The 19,787-nt window shown below is 59.8% G+C and overlaps 2 protein-coding genes across 4 annotated transcripts; one reads left to right on the top strand and one right to left on the bottom strand.

The window, feature by feature from the left end:
• Positions 1-494: 494 nt before the first annotated feature.
• GAS8 (growth arrest specific 8) lies at positions 495-16,706 on the top strand. Of its 2 annotated transcripts, XM_068528361.1 has the most exons (11): positions 495-574; positions 2,396-2,482; positions 4,454-4,651; positions 5,610-5,816; positions 7,362-7,416; positions 8,047-8,252; positions 8,774-8,941; positions 9,225-9,311; positions 10,785-10,994; positions 12,586-12,651; positions 14,981-16,706. In XM_068528361.1, the coding sequence occupies exons 1-11, from the start codon at positions 572-574 to the stop codon at positions 15,128-15,130; spliced, it is 1,437 nt and encodes a 478-aa protein (XP_068384462.1). In that variant the 5' UTR covers positions 495-571; the 3' UTR covers positions 15,131-16,706. The 2 variants fall into 2 exon arrangements, with proteins under 2 accessions (XP_068384462.1, XP_068384463.1); XM_068528362.1 differs by lacking the exons at positions 7,362-7,416; positions 8,047-8,252.
• Positions 15,399-18,193, bottom strand: LOC137753280 (5-hydroxyisourate hydrolase-like). Of its 2 annotated transcripts, none has more exons than XM_068528370.1 (4): positions 18,045-18,193; positions 17,538-17,677; positions 16,134-16,269; positions 15,399-15,672 (listed from the first exon to the last, which is right to left on the bottom strand). In XM_068528370.1, the coding sequence occupies exons 1-4, from the start codon at positions 18,102-18,104 to the stop codon at positions 15,583-15,585; spliced, it is 426 nt and encodes a 141-aa protein (XP_068384471.1). In that variant the 5' UTR covers positions 18,105-18,193; the 3' UTR covers positions 15,399-15,582. The 2 variants fall into 2 exon arrangements, with proteins under 2 accessions (XP_068384471.1, XP_068384472.1); XM_068528371.1 differs by having other exon boundaries at positions 16,144-16,269.
• Between the last annotated feature and the right edge of the window lie 1,594 nt (positions 18,194-19,787).

Here is a 19,787-nt window from a genome sequence, read left to right as displayed (position 1 = left end):
TGGAAACCCAGCTATCTTCCAGCCTCAGGTGGGAGGAATCTTCAAAGATGGGCGGGGGTGGGGGTGGGGGTGGGGGTGGGGGTGGGGGTGGGGGTGGGGTGGGCCCAGGGGCAGAGCCTCAGCCTGAATTTGAATCTAATTTGGAAAACGTCGCGGTGCATATCTTTCCGGCCCCTCCCGTCACTCACTCACTGAAATTATGCACTGTAGGACCCGTACGCACGTACAGTAAGAAGTGGATGGAAACAGTTCCTCCCACCTCCATGGAGCTTAAGTTCTAGTGGGGAAGACCCGCAATAAACAAGACACGTCCCGCAACGAACGCGTTCACGGGCGTCGTGGAAATCTAGCTTGTGGATGACGCCCAGCTGCGGCCCAAACCCAGTGACTCAGCCCAGCGCGTTGCTGGGGACGCGCTCCCGCCGTTGCCAGGCCCTGACCCCTCGGGCGGACTCTCGCGAGGGTCCTCGAGACTTCGCGCGGAACCTAGCAGCGGTTGCCTGGAGACCGCGCAGCCTGTGCTGTGTTGGCGCGGTGGTCTGCGGGTCGCGGCCGGCGGGACTCCGGAGCCATGGTGAGGAGGGGTGGGGGTCTGGTAGGGTCCGCGCCGGGTGCCTGGGGCTCGGGGGCCTGCCCTGCGCGCAGGGAGACCCCGGGACGGGAGGCCTGGAGCTCTGGGGTCCCGGAACTGAGGGCTTGGCGCTCTCGTGGAGTCCTCGCGGGGAGGGCCCAGGGTGCTGCGGACCCTGGACCCCGGACCCCGCACCCCGCACGCACCTGGAGCTGAGAGACCTGGGCTCTCCAGGATCCTGTGCTCACAGGGGTGGGTGGTCAGAGAGCACCCGCCTCCCCCGCCCCCCAGATCCAGGGCCTGGTGTGCACGGCGTCCAGAACAGAGGACTTGGGTCGAGGGGCTTTCCTACCTGGAATGGAAGGCTCATTGATGAGATCCTTGGGACCTAGGGTCTCACGTGGCAGGGGCCTGGGACACACAGGTCCTCCAGTCTCTGGGGTCGAGAGCCCGCGGCATACCAGGGTGGTCAGAGGACCCTGTACACCGGAGGGTCCTGACAGCGGGTCCAGTGCCCGTGGAGTCCTTCGGGGCAGAGCTTCAGGGTAGAGGAACCGCTGTTTCCTTGGAGAGCCCGCGAGGAGTGAGGCCGGTACTGAGCAGAGCAAGGCGGGAGCTTGCTGCCTCTGGGGCTCTCCATCCCGACCCCTCTCTGTGGTGGGGCTCACAGCTGCGCCACCCCACCCCCGCCATGATGTAGGGGTTGTCGGTAACTCAGTTTCCAGGCAGGGTGGCCATCAGCTGTGGGAGGCAGGGACGATGCCTCTCTGTGGGGGAGCCCCAGGGGCTCTACCGGCTGACTGTGCCTGACGCTGGGTGGTGACAAACCTTCAGGCTCTTCTGATGGGGTGGACTTACTGGAGTAGAGGGATTGGAAAGAGGGCATTGTATTAGGAGTGAAGATTTCCGTGGATGGGTCTTTTGAAAGTCAACTGGAAAAAGACCACCAAAATACATTACTTTTACTAGCTTGTGGGAGTATAGGGTGATTTTCCTTTTTTCTTTACGTTTTGTAAGATTTCCACCAAAACTTTTTTTGTAGTGAAAATGTTACAGAGTCATGTAGATGCGCGTACACACACACATACACACACACAACACGCACACACGCACACACGCACAAGCATGGGCCACAGAAACTCGGGAGAAGTAAAGGCAGAAGGATAAGGAAATTCATCTGCTGAGCGGCCCTCGGGAAGGGAGTGAGGGTGGAAGGTCTCCTCTGGCACCTTGTTAAAGTTGTTAAAAGCGGCCTCGCCCCATTGACAGAGCCCACAGTGAGTGCCACGGTCTGGTCCGGCTCCCTCCACCAGGGTTCTCTGAGGTTTTGTGTTTTGAAGGAAGGAACCCTCATCTTGCCAGCTTTGATTGTTGCTGTGAGGCACCTCTCCGTACACTCGCTGAACAATTTATTGCAGGTTTCCTCATGGTGCTTGCCAAGCACTATAACCAGTGTGGTAACGTTTGACAGTGTGGTACTGGGGAATCTTCCTTTTTGAGGCCGAGTAGACTTTGCATCCACACCAAGGAGGTCTCTGCTATATACTAAGGAACAAGTTTCCCTCCCTTCCTTTCTGAGGGAAAACAATATTCTCTTCTGAGAAGGCAGATTTCCCCTTGCTGCTCCAAAGGTGTCAACAGAATGTGCCTGTGGTTAACAGTGGGAAACCTTAGGGCAGAGTGATGTGGTCTGGGTGGGAGCAGGAGACAGTGGGCAGTCAGATGGACGTTCCAGAACAGGAATTCCTCTCCCAAGCGGCCCCGGGAGGGAATCAGCCAGCCAGAAGGCGAGCTCTAACCCAACCATCTATTCTTCAACCGAAGGCGCCCAAAAAGAAAGGGAAGAAAGGGGAAGCCAAAGGTACCCCGATCGTTGACGGTCTCGCTCCGGAGGACATGAGCAAGGAACAGGTGAGCGGGCTGGCCTGAGCCGCGGACCAGCGCTCGGTTGGAGTGGGATGGGTTTGCTACTCCGCGCTTCTGGGAGCCTCTTTCAGACCGCTGCCCCCGCTTCCGCGTGCACCTCCCCTCAGCCTGGCTCCTGCTGCCCTGCCCACACGAGGATACGCCCCTCCCACGCCTGCACGCCCAAGCACAGCACGTTTGTAAAACAACGCGGTACAGGCACATGGGTGAACTTTTTTATAGGGTAGTAGGCATTTGGAAGGAAATGTCTTTCTGATATAAAAGCTGTTTTAAGTTTTCTGTGTTTTCTTTCATTCTTATCTTTTTTAGGCACCTGATGTTTACAGAGCTGTTATCGTAGTACATACACCTATAGCATTCTCATTTATTTTATTTACCATTAAACATTGTGAATTATTTTTGGCCACTTGTTCATTTTGATGAACTTAAGGGCTAGAGAACATGGTTATATAATTACAATTTCAATTACAAGGCTCCTGAAACCTGTAACATGTGCAAACTGTGAGAGCAAGTGTGGTCTGGGAGCATCTGACATGCACTCCTGTGAGCGTTAATGACACTTACTTACTTTTGATGGTTTTGAGATAAGGAAATGAAAGGTGACTGAAAGAGGCATAAGACCTGAAGTTGGAGAGCTGGGCCGAGGCCCTTGAACAGTGGTGGAGAGGCTTTGTGTCACAGGCAGGGAGCCCGTTGGCAGTGTCCGCAGAGGGTGGTGGGTCAGGTTGTGCTTTGGAAAGGTCCCCAGGCTGCCGCGTGAACGGCTTACCCACCGCGCTGCCCCAGCCGTCAGGCTGTTTCTCGGCTCCCCGTTTCCTCCTGTCCGGCGGGGACAGAACTGTGACACGGCAGTGGTCAGTCTGCAGAGCAGAGCTTGCTGTCCGGTGTTCCAGGTGTGGACACCTCGGAAGCTTCCAGGGTCCAGGCAGGAGTGAGAGACTCAGGGCAGCTGTGGCCAGTTCGCTGCATGTTAACCTGTGGGCCCTGGGCTCCAGAGCTGTCTGTTTGCTGATTTTTGAAGAGAAGCTTGAAATCTAGATATTTATAAGAAATCTAGATATCGAGTGATGGAACGTCCAGAGTGAGCCAGTCAGAGTCTGGAGGAGCCTGGTTTGGGTCCTTTGTTTGATTGACACAGTAGACCCCCCTGTAGACCTCCCTCCTGGGGAGCCCAGCCCCGCCCCGGCCTGGTGGCCCTGTTTTTTTTTTTTTTTTTCTTTAACCTATTTGCAGATTTGCATTTGGCTCTGGACCAAACCATCTTGACTGTTTTGGGTCTACTGGTTTTGTATATTTTTTGCTTAACGTATATCTTTAAAGGTGAAAGGTTTTTTACATTTTGCATTGTTTTGTGAATATATTTACATCATTCTCATATCTTTGTGTTGTTGGGCCATATAACCTTCCAGCTGTTATACTCTAATTTCTCAACCATTCTCCTATTTATTTATTTATTTATTGGCCGCGCTGCGTGGCTTGTGGGATCTTAGTTCCCTGACCAGGGATTGAACCCGGGCCCCGGCAGTGAGAGTGCGAAGTCCTTATCACAAGACCGCCAGGGAATTCCCAACCATTCTCCTACTTAAAAGCATCTTAGATCATTTCCTTTTTAATTATTTTGCTGTTGTAATAATTGTGTAGCTAATATCTTTAAGTGGAAAGCTCCTGTGTTCTTTTGAGAAATTTCTTTAGTGTAAATCCCCAGGAAGGAATAAAAGGATATAATCATTTTATGACTCTTGGCCAAATACAAGAGATTTCTGCTGTTTGCTGAACGTTCCCTGTCCCCGAGCCTTCCCAGCCCCCTACTTTAACTTCTCACTTTTAGCTCTGATTTACTTTGAGGTGAGAGCGGCCCCTCCCTCTTTCTTCCTGGCCTTTCTCCGTCCACGCTCCCCTGGCGGCAGGTGGCCCCGTCCACCCCGCCTGCCTCACTGGCCCCGTTCTGCCGGCCAGGTGGAGGAGCACATTGGCCGCGTCCGGGAGGAGCTGAGCCGTGAGCGGGAGGAGCGCAGCTACTTCCAGCTGGAGCGGGACAAAATCCACACTTTCTGGGAGATCACGCGGAGGCAGCTGGAGGAGAAGAAGGCTGAACTGAGGAACAAAGACCGGGAGATGGAGGAGGCTGAGGAGAGGCACCAGGTGGAGATCAAGGTGAGTGGGGCTGGCCTGTCCCCATAGGAGTTGCCACATGGGCAGAGGAGCTGGACCGGGGGCCAGGGACATTGTCTCGCCTTGCTTTTGGGAGTCACAGCCCTTTGTGTCCTTGACGTGGGGAACCTGAGGGTATTTTTTATGTGTGTGCAGGTGGGCATGTGTGTGCAGGTGGGCATGTGTGTGCAGGTGGGCATGTGAGTGCAGGTGAGCCTCTGTGTGCAGGTGGGCATGTGTATGCAGGTGGGCAGGTGTGTGCAGGTGAGCCTGTGCAGGTGGGCATGTGTGTGCAGGTGAGCCTCTGTGTGCAGGTGGGCATGTGTATGCAGGTGGGCATGTGCGTGCAGGTGAGCCTGTGCAGGTGGGCATGTGTGTGCAGGTGAGCAGGTGTGTGCAGGTGGGCATGTGTGTGCAGGTGGGCATGTGTGTGCAGGTGGGCATGTGAGTGCAGGTGAGCCTCTGTGTGCAGATGGGCATGTGTGTGCAGGTGGGCAGGTGTGTGCAGGTGAGCCTGTGCAGGTGGGCATGTGTGTGCAGGTGAGCAGGTGTGTGCAGGTGAGCCTGTGCAGGTGGGCATGTGTGTGCAGGTGGGCATGTGTGTGCAGGTGGGCAGGTGTGTGCAGGTGAGCAGGTGTGTGCAGGTGGGCATGTGTGTGCAGGTGAGCCTGTGCAGGTGAGCAGGTGTGTGCAGGTGGGCATGTGTGTGCAGGTGAGCCTGTGCAGGTGAGCAGGTGTGTGCAGGTGGGCATGTGTGTGCAGGTGAGCCTGTGCAGGTGAGCAGGTGTGTGCAGGTGGGCATGTATGTGCAGGTGGGCATGTATGTGCAGGTGGGCGTGTGTGCAGGTGGGCATGTGTGTGCAGGTGAGCCTGTGCAGGTGGGCATGTGTGTGCAGGTGGGCATGTGTGTGCAGGTGGGCAGGTGCGTGCAGGTGAGCGGCGGTCCTCCCCCGGCCCGCAGGTCTATAAGCAGAAAGTGAAGCACTTGCTGTACGAGCATCAGAACAGCTTGATGGAGATGAAGGCGGAGGGCACCGTGGTCATGAAGCTGGCGCAGAAGGAGCACCGCGTGCAGGAGGGGACGCTGTGCAGGGACGTGCGGGCGCTGAAGGTGGGGCTGAAGGAGCAGGAGCTGGCCAGCGAGGTGGCGGTGAAGAACCTAAGGCTGGTAGGTACCGGGCTGGCTGTGGACGCCTCGGGATTCAGTCGAACTGGGAATTCATATTTCTGTATAATAACTCCTGCATTTTGGCAATTAAATGTTAAACAACAACAGCAGTAGCATGCAGCCAAACAAGCCCTGTTTGGGGTCCAGACGCAGAATTCTGTCTCAGGCTTGAGCAACAGGTTGGCTTCCCACGAGGGAAATCCAGCCCAGGGTCCCTCTCTGCATACTGCTGACCGCTGACCCCAGAGACGCGTGCACGGCCCCTGAAGCGAGCAGCCCTCCAGCCCTTTGGCAGCCACAGCAGTTTGTCCTGTGATCTGTGCTCTCAAGTGCCTCGCTGACCTTTGAGACTCTTTGGTCCTTTCTGAGGGAGGCTGCGGGGTTCCTGGTGGAGGTTGGAATTCCTTCTTAAGCGCCGGGCCCGGTTCTGATCTCTGGGGACACAGAGGATGGGGCTGACAAAATGCCTGCCCATGCGCGGCTGATGGTCTAGAATGGAGAGGCTACCCCTGAGACAGAAGACAAAATAAATTGTCAAACCTGTGTCGCAGGTCTGCGGGCATTAGCGCTACAGGAAGGTGCTGAGAATGAGGGTGGTTGCATTTTTCTACGCGTTCTGGAAATTCATTGAGAAGGTGATACCTGGGCAAGGGCTGGGGGAAGGCAGGGCTGGGGGAGACCAGGCCCTGAGAAGGGCTGGGGATGGACCAGTGCCACGGCCCCCAGGAGTGAGGAATGAGGGGTCTGGGGGACAGGACTGAGTCGGGGACCTCTGGAGGGCGTGGGCAAAGGGAGGATATGTCCAACTTTGGTTTTCAAAGGTTGTTCCTGGCTGTGGGTTGAAAGACTTTGTCGGTGCACTTGCCTCTGTGTATGTCTGGAGGCAGCCCAGCCTCAACTGAATCTGGAAATAAATCAGTAACACTGCAGACTTTGCCGTGAAGCTTGAGGGTGCTGAAGTCTTGGACGCTTGAGGGCGGTCTGGTCTTTCTGACAGAAGCACAGAGCGGGCTGCCTTCCAACAAGTACAGCGGTGCGGGCTCTCTGCTTACGCGAGGCCTGGGCGTGGAGTAGGTACCTGGTCAGAGTGCCGCTCTGAGTGAAAACACTGCTCTAAAGTCTAATTTAAACTTTTTATTCAGAATTTATAACTGTCTCTTAAAATAATTTGTAACGGTGTTCTAAGCCTAAGCAGGTTAGCAGACAGCGGGGAGCCGGCAGCTCTGTGTGGGTCTGGCCCCTGCTGTGCAGCCTCTGGGCAGGGTGGGAGGGGCTGGGCAAGGCCAGGGCTCGGGATGTGTGTCAGCGTTCTCTGCAGCTCCGAGGCGACCTGCGCTGAGGGAAGTCCATTATCAAACATGGAATTTACCAAACCTTGTTATTCCGGGCTGGGTCCATGAGCTCGGAGGTGGGGGGCCCAGCAGACGCAGCACAGGTTTACTGAGCCGGGCTTTCCTTGCCAGTGAGGCGAGGGGCCGGGCTGAGGGGCCGGCGTCTGTCCCGTCCCGTCTGACCTCCAGTGACCGGCCACTTCCGCCTCTGCAGAAACACGCCGAGGAGATCACCAAGATACGCAAGGACTTTGAGCGGCAGGTGCGAGGTCAGCGTCTCCCGCGCTCCGTGTAAGACGGCCCCAGAGCCCCTCCCGTCAGGAAGGAACTGCCCAACAGCGCTTGCTAACCAGGCACATAAACCAGTTAAAACAGCCCAGACGTGCAAAGCGAGGCTGGTGGACTATTCAGGATCCCAGAACACCCTATTTCCACGAGAGGTGGGAGGCTGTGAGGACCACCCACTACCCGCCCATACCCCCAGGCACAAAGCGGCACCTAGAAGCGGGTGGTAGTTATCCAGCCTCGTGGGCAGCGTCCAGGTCTCCCGGCCTGCGGAGGCTCCAGCCTCGGAAGTCTGTCTGGTTTACTAATAGAGCCCGTAGTCTGGCTGGCTGGCCGTGGTTAGAGCCCGTCGGGACTGGGTGACACTCGGCTGTTGGGATCCCTGAGGCAGGGATTGATTAGCAATGCCTGCGATGGGCAAGGAGGGCAGGCAGGTGTGTGTGCTGGTGCCACAGAGCAGGAGAAACTCCCCGCCCCGTCCTGCTGTCCGCAGAGCTGGTTGGTGAGGCCTTTGTCCTGGTGGGTGTTCTCGGCCCTGGGCACAGCTGCCATCTCTTCTCGTAGCCACAGGGCGAGCATTCTCCTCAGCCGCTCTGTGTGCTGCTGCCTTTCAGAAATCGAGGCCAAGTATGATAAGAAGGTCAGGATGCTTAGGGATGAGCTTGACCTGCGCCGGAAGACAGAGATCCACGAGGTGGAGGAGAGGAAGAACGGCCAGATCAGCATGCTTATGCAGCGCCACGAGGAGGCCTTCACGGACATCAGGAACTATTACAACGAAATCACCCTCAACAACCTGGCTCTCATCAACTCCCTCAAGGTGCCGCCGGGGTGCCCAGCCCCCTTGGGCCGACACCCCTGCTTGTAGAAACATTTGAGCCTGCCCTTCTGCTGCCCTTGATCGAAGCTCACAAGTTGTGTTGCCCGCTACAGCCGTCGCTGCGGCCTGGCTGTTGCCCTAACCCTCACGTGGCAGGGAAGTGATACACCTGTGTGCACTGGGGTGTCAGAGGTCAGGCGGAACCACAGGGGCGTCATCGTCGCCCAAGTGCTGGCAGCCGTGCAGGATGTCCTCTGGGGGTCACAGCAAAGTGTAATCTCTCAATTTGCACGGAGGCTGAATTACTAGAAAATTCAGAATAAATTAAAACTGCGAAAAAATACTGTGTGTTTACACATAAAACAGATGCAGGTCCTCACGGTGCCGGCAGGACCATTCTCTGTGGGCAGGAGAGCTCGCGGCCCTCTCCCTGCAGACCGCAGCCCCTGGTCCCGGCTGCCGACGCCCCGCCCCTCGCGCCCACGGGAGCCCCCTGACCCCCCCGCCCCTCGCGCCCACAGGAGCGGATAGAGCGCATGCGGAAGAGGGAGGAGCTCCTGGAGAAGGAGGTGACGGAGGCGTCCACGCAGAACAGGCGCCTGGCAGACCCCCTGCAGGAGGCTCGGGACGAGATGAGTGAGATGCAGAAGCAGCTTGGGGGCTACGAGAGGGACAAGCAGATCCTGCTGGTGGGTTTCTGCCCAATTCCTGGCCCCCCCCGGCACCTCCTCCTGGGCGTGGAAGGGCAGGAAGGGCAGGGGTGCTGAGCCCCTCCTTCCTGGGCCTGGTGGCCCTGGGGCATGTGCGGTTGGCACCTGTTCTGGGAGATGGGTGGCCCCGGCGGGCCGCCCTGGCGGCTCAGCCCCTCAGGTCTGGGAGCCGGTTCCCTCTGACGCTCCCCTGGCCTGGCTGTTGCTCGGGAGCTGCATCGTGCGGGTGCCTGAGCCACCCCCACCCCCATTTTCTCTCCAGTGCACGAAAGCCCGTCTGAAAGTCACCGAGAAGGAGCTGAAGAGCCTGCGGTGGGAGCACGAGGTGCTGGAGCAGCGCTTCACCAAGGTGAGCGCCCGGGACGCCCGAGGGCCGGGCAGGGCTCCCAGCTCCAGCAGCTGGAGCTCCCGTTGCCCTCCCCGTTCTGCGCGGCTCGCAGTGGACAGCCCGGGTCTCAGAGGGCAGTTCCTGGTGGGGAGCGGGTTGTGCCCACTGCCGTCCCCCGGGGCTCTCCCCTGAAGCGTGGAGGTGGCCTGGCCCCTTGAAGGAAGGGCTTTTTTCACCTGTGTGTGTGTTTCTAAGTCCCAAACCTTTATGTGTGCGTTGTAAGAAAGCCTGTGGGTGCAAACACGAGGGCCCTGGGGCTGTGCGCTGGTCCTCACAAGTGGTCAGAGCTTCCTGACTCTCCTCCCAGACTCTTGTGTGTCCCGGCGTAGGGACACTGCTTCCCAGAAGTGAGGGCGTCTGGAGCGCCCGTGTTCTCTTCTCAGCCTGTGTGCCGTCTCTCCGATCGGGTCACACTTGAAATCTCTGTTTCAGTCCTTTGCTGTTACAAGCATCCTTTTAAGTTCGTCTTTGTGCAACTGTGTATCCCTTTCAGGGAAGTCGATTCCTAGCAGGGGAACTGCTGGGCGAGAAGGTTCACGTTCAGGGTGCAGATAGTCTGCCGGGAGGGATGTTCAGAGTTGTGACCCGACCCACAGTGCCCAAGGGGCCACTTCTGCCGGCACCAGGTCTTCGCTGACGTGATTGGGTGGCAGGTGTCTCGCTGCACGTGCTTTTCTGCAAAGATGGCCCTCCCTGCCTGCAGGTCCCGGGCTCTGGATTGAAGCACATCTTGAGAATACGATCCTGTACTTAGAAAGACACGGTGCTACAGGGTTTCAGCACAGCCCTCTCCTCTTCCTAGCAGTGATGTGTGTTTTTACGGCAGTGCAGAACGTTCTGGAAGGAGTCCCAGCAAATGCTCAGATGGTGGCCTCTGGGAAGCGGGGTTGAGGAGTGTTTACTTTTTCCGTTTTACACCCCTACTCAGTCTTGATTTTTTAATGGTGCACTGTTAACAGTTAAAGGAGATGGAAAGGACCCTGTCCTTGGTGGACAGGCGGGTGGCTCCAGCGCTCGCTCTAGGCCCGTGTTCCAGGGTCTGGGGCCGGCAGAGGGAGCGGACCTCCAAGGGGCCCCCACCCCAACACTGCTGAGTCAGGCCCTGGACCTCATGGGGATGATCAGGGATGTGGTCCCGAGTCTGCTGCCCAGACCCAGGGCAGGGCTGGCCCCAGCCCCTCTGGGGGTCTGTGCAACTTGTACTAGGGTCCCCGTGGCTTCCTGAGACACCTTCCCAGAGTTGTTTCCTCCTGCCGCCCATGGTGTGGACAGCCGTACACCTCTAATTCGGTCACAGAGAGTGGGGCTCAGGCAGTGTAGAGGATGCAGACCCACCTGCCCGTGGCCGGGCGCTGGTGAAGGTGGTGTGTCGTGGCCCTGGGGCAGAGCCGGGAGGGCCTTCTTGCCAGTGAGATGCCCGGGCGCATCCCGCAGGTGCAGCAGGAGCGGGACGAGCTGTACCGGAAGTTCACCGCAGCCATCCTGGAGGTGCAGCAGAAGGTGGGCTTCCAGAACCTCGTCTTGGAGCGCAAGGTACAGGCACTGGCCGCCGTGGTGGAGAAGAAGGAGGTGCAGTTCAACGAGGTGCTGGCAGCCTCCAGCCTGGACCCTGCGGCCCTGACCCTCGTGTCCCGCAAGCTGGAGGTCGGTCCCGGGGGCTCCCGGGGAGGGGCTTCCGGCAGCCTGGGCTCCGGTCGGGGCTCCTGTCTTGTGCCCCAGCCTCCGTCCCTCAGTGGAGAGTCTCAGTTCGCCTCGGGGAGGGGCGGCTGTGGCTTCCTGGGCCCGAGCGCCCAGGCCCGTGTGTGCCATCGGGCTCCCCAGGTTCCCGGGCTCTGCCCTAGCATCTCTGAGGTCTGCCCCGGCCCCTCCTTAGCCTCCCGGCACCTTCGAGCCCGCGTCCACTGCCCATTCCAGCTTAGCCTCTCAGCCAAGGCCGCGGCCGCCGTCCGCCTGGGACACTGAGACGTGCTGGTCGAGGCCGTGGCAGGGGGAATGCAGGGCCGTGGGTGGCCTTTGTGATGGCTGCTGGGAAGGCTTCCCAGAGGGAGTCACATCTGAGCAGAAGCTGGAGCGTCTGTTCACTCGTGAGTCTGCACTTGTGTGTGGCTTTCCTCTGTGCTGGGACTGTCCCGGGCATGGGGCACAGCAGTAAAAAGACAGACGAGGCCTCGGTGCCCACAAGCCAGCAGGGTGAGCTGAGGACTCAGGACGGCGGTTGCCACTGCCGCTGGCTCAGCAGGCAGGAGCCCTGATGCCCCTGGCGGTGACCTTACCTGGAACTGGCCTTGCCCCTCTGCTCCCTGACCTGGGTGGGACGTGCCACAGAAAAAAATGGGTGATGACGGACAAGGGGTCTTTGGTGCTGCTAGGGAAGCGTGACCTAGCTCTGGGATCCTGGCCAGTTGGGTGACCTGTAGCTGCCAGGCCTGAGGTGGCCCCAGGTACGGTTTCCCTGGGGGTCTAGGAGACGGACACAGACCACAGCTGTCCCCATGACTCCACGGAAGGTCCTTCCACGCTGGAGGGCCTGTCCGTCCCTGCTGCTCATTCACACAGAAGCAGGTCTTCTGGGTTACAGGCCTCAGATGGCAACAGGAGGGCAGGAGAGGGTGGGCAGGGCTGACACAGGATGACTCGTCACCAGTGGAGGAGGGGGCTGGGGTCCGAGGTGATGCCGTGCCCACGGTTCTGGCTGAGACCAGGTGTTTGCTCACAGGGGAGCGGTGGCCCTGGCTCAGTGGGTGGCAGTGCCTGGAGGACCCCAGTTACCCAGGCTAGGCTCTCGGGGCTGGGGTAGTGCAGCCTCGTGGTGGCGCCTCGTCTGGGCCGGCATCACCATGGTCCCGAGTCTGGGGGCTCGTCTCTGTTCTTGTCCCTGTCGTGTGTGAATCACAAAGGGGAGGAGGGCTTTCCTGCTCTCCTCTTGGGAAGGACAGCCGGTCTGGCAGCTCGGCCAGGCCCTGTGCTGCCAGCGACCAGGATGAGGGGATAAAAGCTAGGCCCGTCCATGGCAGTCACCATGGCTGCGCCTGGGGGCCAGGGCAGGGCAGGTGGGGGATCGAGGGGGTTTTCCCTGGGATGGGGTTGGCAGCCGGGGTGGCTCCAGAAACAGGCCAGGCTGCCCCTTCTCACCATCTGGGCAGTTTCCTTATGGAGACGCAGATCTGTCTCCCTTGGAGACCTTTCCACATCAGCCGCTCCCCGTGTGGACATCCTGACACCTTCCTTTCCTCAGGACGTTCTGGAATCGAAGAACAGCACCATCAAGGACTTGCAGTACGAGCTGGCCCGGATCTGCAAGGTGCGAGGAGACCCCCGCCCCTCCCCCATGTTCTGCAAGGTGCCCGGGGCTCCACACCCCTCCCTCAGGCCCCTTCCTCACCCGCGACCCCACCTGATCTTTACCTTTGGGTGCTGACACAGTCTGAGGCCATCTGCGCCTGCCCAGGGTCACTTGGCGTGCACGTGGCCTGCAGCACATCCGCATGGCTCTGACGCTGTCCTGGTGTCCCTGATGGGGCCTGCCCAGTGCATGTCTGGTGTCCTGTCCAGCAGGCTCTGTCCCTGTGTCCCTGTCCGACCCTTGCTCTGGCCCCACGGTGCTAGCCTGGCCTCTGGGGCGGTTTGGGGCGGGGGGTCTCTGCCCCTTCAGTTTAACGTCCACGCCTTCCAAGCAGGGGCAGTTAGGGTCTGATCTCTCCTGAGTCCGTTGTGAGTCTGGCGAAAGCCACACGCAGAGGCCTCCTGCAGCTGGGGAGTGCAGTGCCCTGACCCTGGTGCCGTCCGTGCCCTGCACCCAGCGTCCCCAGCTCCGTGGCTGAGCCCGCAGCTCTGTCAGTGCTTGGCCCGTGGGGACGCAGACACGGTGCTGCCTGCAGACGCGCTGACCGAGAGCGCGCACCCCGCGGCTGTGACTCATGTGAGCCCTGGGCTGTGGAGCCCCAGGATGAAGGCAGTGCCCATCATGGGCACCGGGCTCCGTGGTGACCAAATCCCCTGGGCCTTCCCTGCCCATAGGGCCCTCCCCAGGTGCTCTGGGAACCCCTGATACTTATATGCATTCTTGGGGGTATTTCCGTAACGCACATCTGATTGTGGGGAGGGCTGAACCCCAGAGATGGGTGAGGGCCAGGGCCCAGCCCCTGAGTCGTCCTGGAGCCCGGCCCTGGCTCACCCTGGCTCACCTGGCTCTCAGCTCCCAGCACCTTGTCTTGGCGGTGCTGAGGACAAGGAGCCCCTTTGAGCTTTTGCTCTGAGTCGGGCCAGGCTCTAAGCATGTAACATGCATCAGCTTTTCAAACGCTTGCAACCGTCTGGTGAAATGTGCCCTTTCAAAAACATCTGCTTTTAGAGGATGGGGGAACAGAAACCCTGTCTGCGTTGGCCCTGCCAGCGCTGTTGCCCAGATCTCGGCATTTCTGGGGTGGGGGAAGGGAATAGATGCCAGTAGACAAGGCAGGGGTGCTGAGCCTGGGGAGAGAAATGCTTGCAGGGAACCGGGAACTCAAACCACAGTCCTGCTCTGAGTGCACACCCTCTCAGTCTCCCCAGCTGTGGAACAGGGATGGTGGGGGCATCTTCCATCGTGGGTTAACCGAGGTCCCGCACATGAAGTGGTTGGGTAGTGCCCGATAAAAGTCCTCAGACTCGGGCCAGAGTTGTTCTCGACAGAAGGAAAGCCTCTGGTTGTCTTCTAGCTGAGCCAGGAGGTGTCTGTGCATGGCCATCACCACCTGCTCATCTGGACCCACTCTTCTGGGGAGGTGGAAACTCAGCTGCATAAGATCCCTGGGCAAGTCACTTGGCTTAAAAGGGTGGCCCCTTCCATGGGGCCTTTGATTGGTTTGGTCTTGATGACTCCAAACACTGGGGTTTGTCCTGCTTTTAATCATCATAATCATACCCCTGGTGCATTATGTTTTCCCAAAAGCTTTAAAGGCATGTTCGCAGCCACTAACCACCAAGCAAACGATCTCCTTAAGACTGGAATATTGAAAAGGACATGGGGAATGACGGACTTAAAAAGTGTGAACCCGAAGTCTTGACCTGTGAATCCCAGAGATTGAGGAAAACAAAAACAAAAACCCAAACAGAATCAGCAAAAGCTGAGATAATACAGGTGGTAGCTGTGAGCGGCACTAATGCCTTAAAATTTTGATCCTATCTCTCAGGCTAAGAGTTTGATCAAAAGGGGGGACTGTTAAAAAGAAACAACAGGCCCTAAACGGAGTCACTTATGTGAATCCTACCAAGACTTAATACCTAATCTAATTGAAGTTTTAGCCTCTCCCTAGAGTGGAAATTTAAACCCATCAGCAGTGGGAGGTGATCTGCCTAAGACCCCCTGCCTCCCCCAAGGGAAGGTGCCCACCCTTTTAACCTCCTTGTCGCACCCTCCTGTGCCCACAGAAGCCTCCATTCTGTACAGCTCCTTGGAGCACCCTTCCGCTTACTAGATGGGATGCTGCCATGAGTAAAGCCAATCAGAGTCTCAAATTTAAATAAGCGTGTGAGGGTCTGGGTCTGGTGTAGTGAGCACCTGGTGAAGGCTAGCTCTCCACGGGGCTGGGTGGGCCTGAGCGAGGGTCAGCCCAGGCTATCCCTCCCCTGAGGCCTCTGTGTCCCCACAGGCCCACAATGACTTGCTGCGTACCTATGAGGCGAAGCTCCTGGCCTTTGGGGTCCCCCTGGACAACGTGGGCTTCAAGCCCCTGGAGACGGCCGTGATCGGGCAGACGCTGGGCCAGGGCCCCGCAGGACTCGTGGGCACCCCAGCGTAGCCCCTGCCCGGGACCACTGCCCGGATGACACCCCCCTCACGCACCGAGGACAGCAGGTATTTGTTCTGTAGACGTGCGTCGTCAGCAAATGAAGGTTTTCACAAGTGCTGCGTGTCCGGTTGCGTGGCTGTGTGGAGAGGCGCCCCCAGGGCCCACGGTGCCATCCGGCCCCTTCCCCGAGCCCGCCAGCTCTGTGTGCACGCCCGCCCCCATCCCACCTGGGGCTGGGCAGCTCCGGCCGAGCGTGCCTAGTGACCGCAGCCGCCTCGCGGATGCCAGCAGCAACTTTACTGAAGCCTGAGTGACAGCTGCCACTGGGAAATCGGGGCCAGAACGTCCCCGGGAAGTGTGAGCCTGGTGCCCGTGAGCAGCAAGCCCGCCCTGCTGGTCGGGGGCGGCTCAGCCTGCCGCGGTGACGGGTCCGGGCTCGCAGGCCGGCTGCCGCTCAGCCGCTAGCTCCCTCGGTACGTGGTATAAGACCACGGGCTCAGCAGCAGCGGCACGTGGAACTTGTGGGTCTCATTCGTGACGGTGAAAACGACCTGCGGGCAGAGGGGACACCGGGATAGCCAGGGGCCAGCATGGAGCGCATCAGCCTGGCCCCAGTGCTGCCGTGGACTCAGCAGCCCAGACGGCTGGCCTGGGGCTGCAGCTGTGGGGCAGGAGCCCCAGGGCCAGCGGGGAGGGGGGGGGGCGGTGGGTGTGGCTGGGTCCTCCCCAGAGAAAGCACTCGGTCTGAGGGGCCCTGGGCTTGCAGGCTCCCAAGGGGTCCCGCCCGAACAGGTCAACTGAAGGGGGACGGTGAGCTGGATGGGGCTCGGGTGACCCTCTGTCCGCAGGGGCTGAGGCAGCCTGACCCCGGAGCAGGGCAGGGACAGGCGTGATGTGGTCAAGTCGGCACCCCTTTCTCCTGGGAGCCCGAAGCAGGTGCGAGGTGGTGGGAGGAGCAGGGCCAGCCTGTGGGTCACAGTGAGTCACGGGCCTCCACCCGTCTGGCCCTCACCTCCACGTACGGGTAGAAGCTCTCCTGGCCCCTCTTCTGCCAGTAGTCCTCAGTGTCGAAGGACAGCTTGTAGGTGCCCACCTTCATCTGGCCTGGCAGCAGGAGCCCAGGGCAGCGGCCGTCAGGGTCCGTGTAGCTGGGGAGAGGAAGGGGGGGGGGGCACTGCAGAGGGGGCTGAGGAGCCCCCGGCCTGGGTCCCCCGGGGCTGCGTGCCCACCGGCCTCAGATGCCCCCGCAGCCCGACTGGTTCTCGGGTGAGCAGGCCTGGGCGGCTCTGGAGCAGGACAGCCTCCAGGACCTGGGGCTCTGGAGCAGCCCAGGGACACTGCGCACTGTTTAAGAAATCACAGAGAAGCAGAAGGGAGAAAATTCCCACAACCTGCCCCGTGAGCAATAATCACTTTGTATCTGGCATGTATACTTTTCAGATTTTCTCTGTGCATAAATATGCTTATTTACAAACTTTAAAAACGGGTTGTACTAGTCACACTGTTTTATAACGTGTACTTTTTGTTTAATATACTGCGCGTGGCTTTCTGGTTCAGTAACCGTACCCAGATCGCCGTCCGCATGGTGGCCTGTTTCCAGCGGCACCAGTGGAGGCTCTGAGGGCCTCTGCCCACCTGGAGCCCCCGCCACCTCTAGCCGTGCTCGCAAGCATCTGTGCTGTGATCAGAAAGGGTGGCGTTTACCAGCGCAGTTTAGGGCGTGGCTGGGAGTGGGCCTGTATGGCCCCCCCGCCCCGGACTCCGTGTGTTCCTCCAAGCTCAGGCGGGACCTGGACCCCCGGGTTTTCTGAAGGGCTCCACACCCTCAGGCCCGGAACCTCTGGGGTCCAGCCTATCAGCCCACACCAGCGGGAGGGTCGGGGGAAACTGCTCACAGGCTGACCCATGACACCTGCCAGTCTGGGCTGGGCGTCCCCACGCCGAGCCTGGGCCTGGGGCAGGGGTAGCGCTGCCAGGCGGCGGACACCTCCTGCTGCCCCAGCCGTCCCCCCTCGCCCCCCCAGTCTAGGAGAGGGGTGCCTGCGGTGTCTGTACACAGGGTGTAGTGAGAGTATAAAGAACGTCCCGTGCTCGCCTGCTGCCCTGCACAGGCCGCCCGGTAGGCAGTGGCAACCGGGCCTTTCAGGCTGCACCTAGGCCTCAGCCGGCCCAGCCCGCAGGAAGAGACAGACCTCTCTTGCCCCTGCAGCGGGCACTTGCGGTGTGAGCTGCCCAGCACGTTCTGTGGCCCTGACCAGGACTCCACGGCCTGGGGAAAGAGCGGCCCTGAGGGTCTGTAGGACACTGTCCGGCTGGGGTGAGCCCTGCTCCCTGCCCTTCAGGCCTGCACCCCTTGCTCTGGTGTGGGGCGGGGAGGTGGTCTGGACTCGAATCCTGCCCCAGCCCGCTCTCCTACCTTTTCCTCAGCTCGGTCCACTGCTGGCCATGGTCCTCGAGCCTGGACAGACGGAGGCAGAGGCCCTGGGCCGGAAGCCCTGAGGCAGTGTCCAGTACGTGTGTGGTCAGCGGGCTGCTGCCCGGCTCCATACCTCTGCCCTGGGCCACGAGAGGGGCAGAGATGCTGCCTTGTGTCTGCGCCCGCCAGTATGAGGCAGCGGAGTTGGTGTAAACAGCCCCGGGGGACAAAGTCCCAAACTGCCCCTGGGCCCTGGGTGAGGAGCTGCGGGTGGAACTGCCGCGCAGGCTGCGGTGACACACTGCCATGCAGGTCACTGGCCTGTCCCCCTCCTCCCCCAGCAGCCCCCTCCCCCCAGCACTGAAGGGGTCTCCACACCCAGGGGCCTCTCCCTCAGTGCCGGCTGTGGGTGGCCACACGGGGTTCTTCTCCCGGAGCCCAGCTCTGTCCCCTCAGCCCCAGGTGGAGGAGAGGTCAGGGGCTCCGAGTCCGGGCCTGTCCCCCTACCTCCGGGGAGCCCAGGTGTCGCTGGAGTGTCCGCAGCCGCAGGGCGACCCCGGAGCTCATGCCGGGCCGGCCTGGGGGCTGGCGAGGTGGCCACACCACGCTGCCACCCCCAGAACCTCCCCGGGCTCCTGCCCTTCCCCGGGCACCTCCCAGGCCCCGGGGGCCACGTGTCTGACCAAACACGGGGCGGAGCCACAGGGAGGGGGGAGGCCGGTCTGGTTCGCAGCGGCCTCACCTCCGTGCCCACCTGGAGGGGCCCGGGGTGCCCTGAGGGGTGGGCGATCGCGGTGCAGAGACCTGCGGGGCCGTGGAGGCTCCTCCCGGCCCGGAAGTGGAGAGGCCCTGGGGGGGGGGGGCGGGGGGGGGCTCGAGGGGTGGGGCTCAGGGACGTTGGGGTGGAGTGCTGGGCGGGACCGGACGGGGAGGGGCGCGGGGAGGGGGTGGGGCTCTGGCGGGGCGGGTAGGTCCAGCCAAGGTCCACTTCGGCCGCTGGGCAGCGCGCAGGGCGAGCCTGACGACCCCCGGGAGTCCCTGAACCGGTGTAGCTTGTTTTCTTCCCTGGGAAGGTCGGAATTTGATGGAAGCCCCGACAGCCCACGTGGTGGTGCCTCAGGCGGGACCGATGGCCCGTGTGGTCGCACTGCCCGCCCCTCCTCCTACTCCCTCTGGCCCTCGACCCCCAAGGAGCAGGGGCCCTGCCCACTGACAGGGTAGGGTCTGGGCTATTCAGAAATGAGGAAACAAGAGACAAGGCTGAGCCGACGGGCACGAGTCCATCATTGTTTCGCGGTCGTCCATGATGTGCACACGGAGCAGACTTGACATAATGTATAAATAAAGATAAGGGCGTTCTCTATTTACAGTCTGGCTGACTGTTGCCTGATGGGTTGGGTTGCTCTGGCTGTGGAGTCATTTTTCTTGTCGCTAAAGAGCCTTTTCTAATGATTTGGATAATGAGTGTGGCCAATTTGTACGTAAAGGGTCAGACCCCTCTGAGGTGGGGAAGGGGACTTTTCTAGCGACACTGGGGTGTGGGTTACAGTGCTTTGCTGGCAATCAGGAAACGTCTGTCTGAGATTTAAATGCCTGTGACGTTTGGCAGGGCTCATGTCTTTAGGAGGTGGCCCCAAAGAGACACACACCTGTTTTGGTAAATGCCCATGGGGACGGGACCAGAAACAACCGGACTGTCCCCACGGGGGACTGTTAAATACATGAACTCTGCCACACACAGCAACTGTGCAGCCCAGTGAAAAGAGCGAGGCCCATTTGTGTGTAAGGTGAATGGTCTTGGGGGGGGAGGCGTGTATAGCTTCGTGGTTTTAAATCCACAGTAGCTTTCAGCCCGTTACAAGGGCAAGCTCACTTATCACCATCACAAGCTCAGGGTGCAGCTGTTAGAATCCCCTTTTCACAGAGGAGGAACCTGAGGCACAGGGGGGCCATGTACTGGAATACTTTCTAGTGTGGCACACAAAAGAATGATGACACCAGGTCCACCTCTGGGACAAGCAGTTAATTATTTTCATTCTGTAACCTTTCTTTGTACACTTAAAGTCTCAAATGTCGTAAGCAAGCTGACAAAAACAACAATCAAACCTTTTTTGGAGGGTGCCCTTTCACCCCCTCCGTCTACAGCGCTGATGCCTTCTCTGCCCCGAGAGAAAACCTAGTTCTGGGAGAACGCGGGGCAGGGCAGGGCGTTGTCACAGCTCCTTCTGGGGCCTCGCTAGGGCCCCCTCC

This window comes from Eschrichtius robustus, chromosome 19 (assembly GCF_028021215.1).
Source record: "Eschrichtius robustus isolate mEscRob2 chromosome 19, mEscRob2.pri, whole genome shotgun sequence".
In the NCBI taxonomy this organism is placed as follows: Eukaryota; Metazoa; Chordata; class Mammalia; order Artiodactyla; family Eschrichtiidae; genus Eschrichtius; species Eschrichtius robustus.
The sequence above is the reverse complement of the archived record's forward strand: the minus strand, read 5'-3'. Positions and strand labels throughout refer to the sequence as shown.

Bases quoted from the DNA above. Each gene is read 5' to 3' on its own strand.
- GAS8 (XM_068528361.1), top strand. The intron at 4,652-5,609 runs GTGAGTGGGGCT...CCCGGCCCGCAG, and splicing joins GGCACCAGGTGGAGATCAAG to GTCTATAAGCAGAAAGTGAA. The intron at 5,817-7,361 runs GTAGGTACCGGG...CCGCCTCTGCAG, and splicing joins CGGTGAAGAACCTAAGGCTG to AAACACGCCGAGGAGATCAC.
- LOC137753280 (XM_068528370.1), bottom strand. From the start codon at position 18,104: ATGAGCTCCGGGGTCGCCCTGCGGCTGCGGACACTCCAGCGACACCTG. The intron at 17,678-18,044 runs GTAGGGGGACAG...CTCGTGGCCCAG, and splicing joins GACACCTGGGCTCCCCGGAG to GGCAGAGGTATGGAGCCGGG. The intron at 16,270-17,537 runs GTAGGAGAGCGG...TCCTCTCCCCAG, and splicing joins TGGACCGAGCTGAGGAAAAG to CTACACGGACCCTGACGGCC.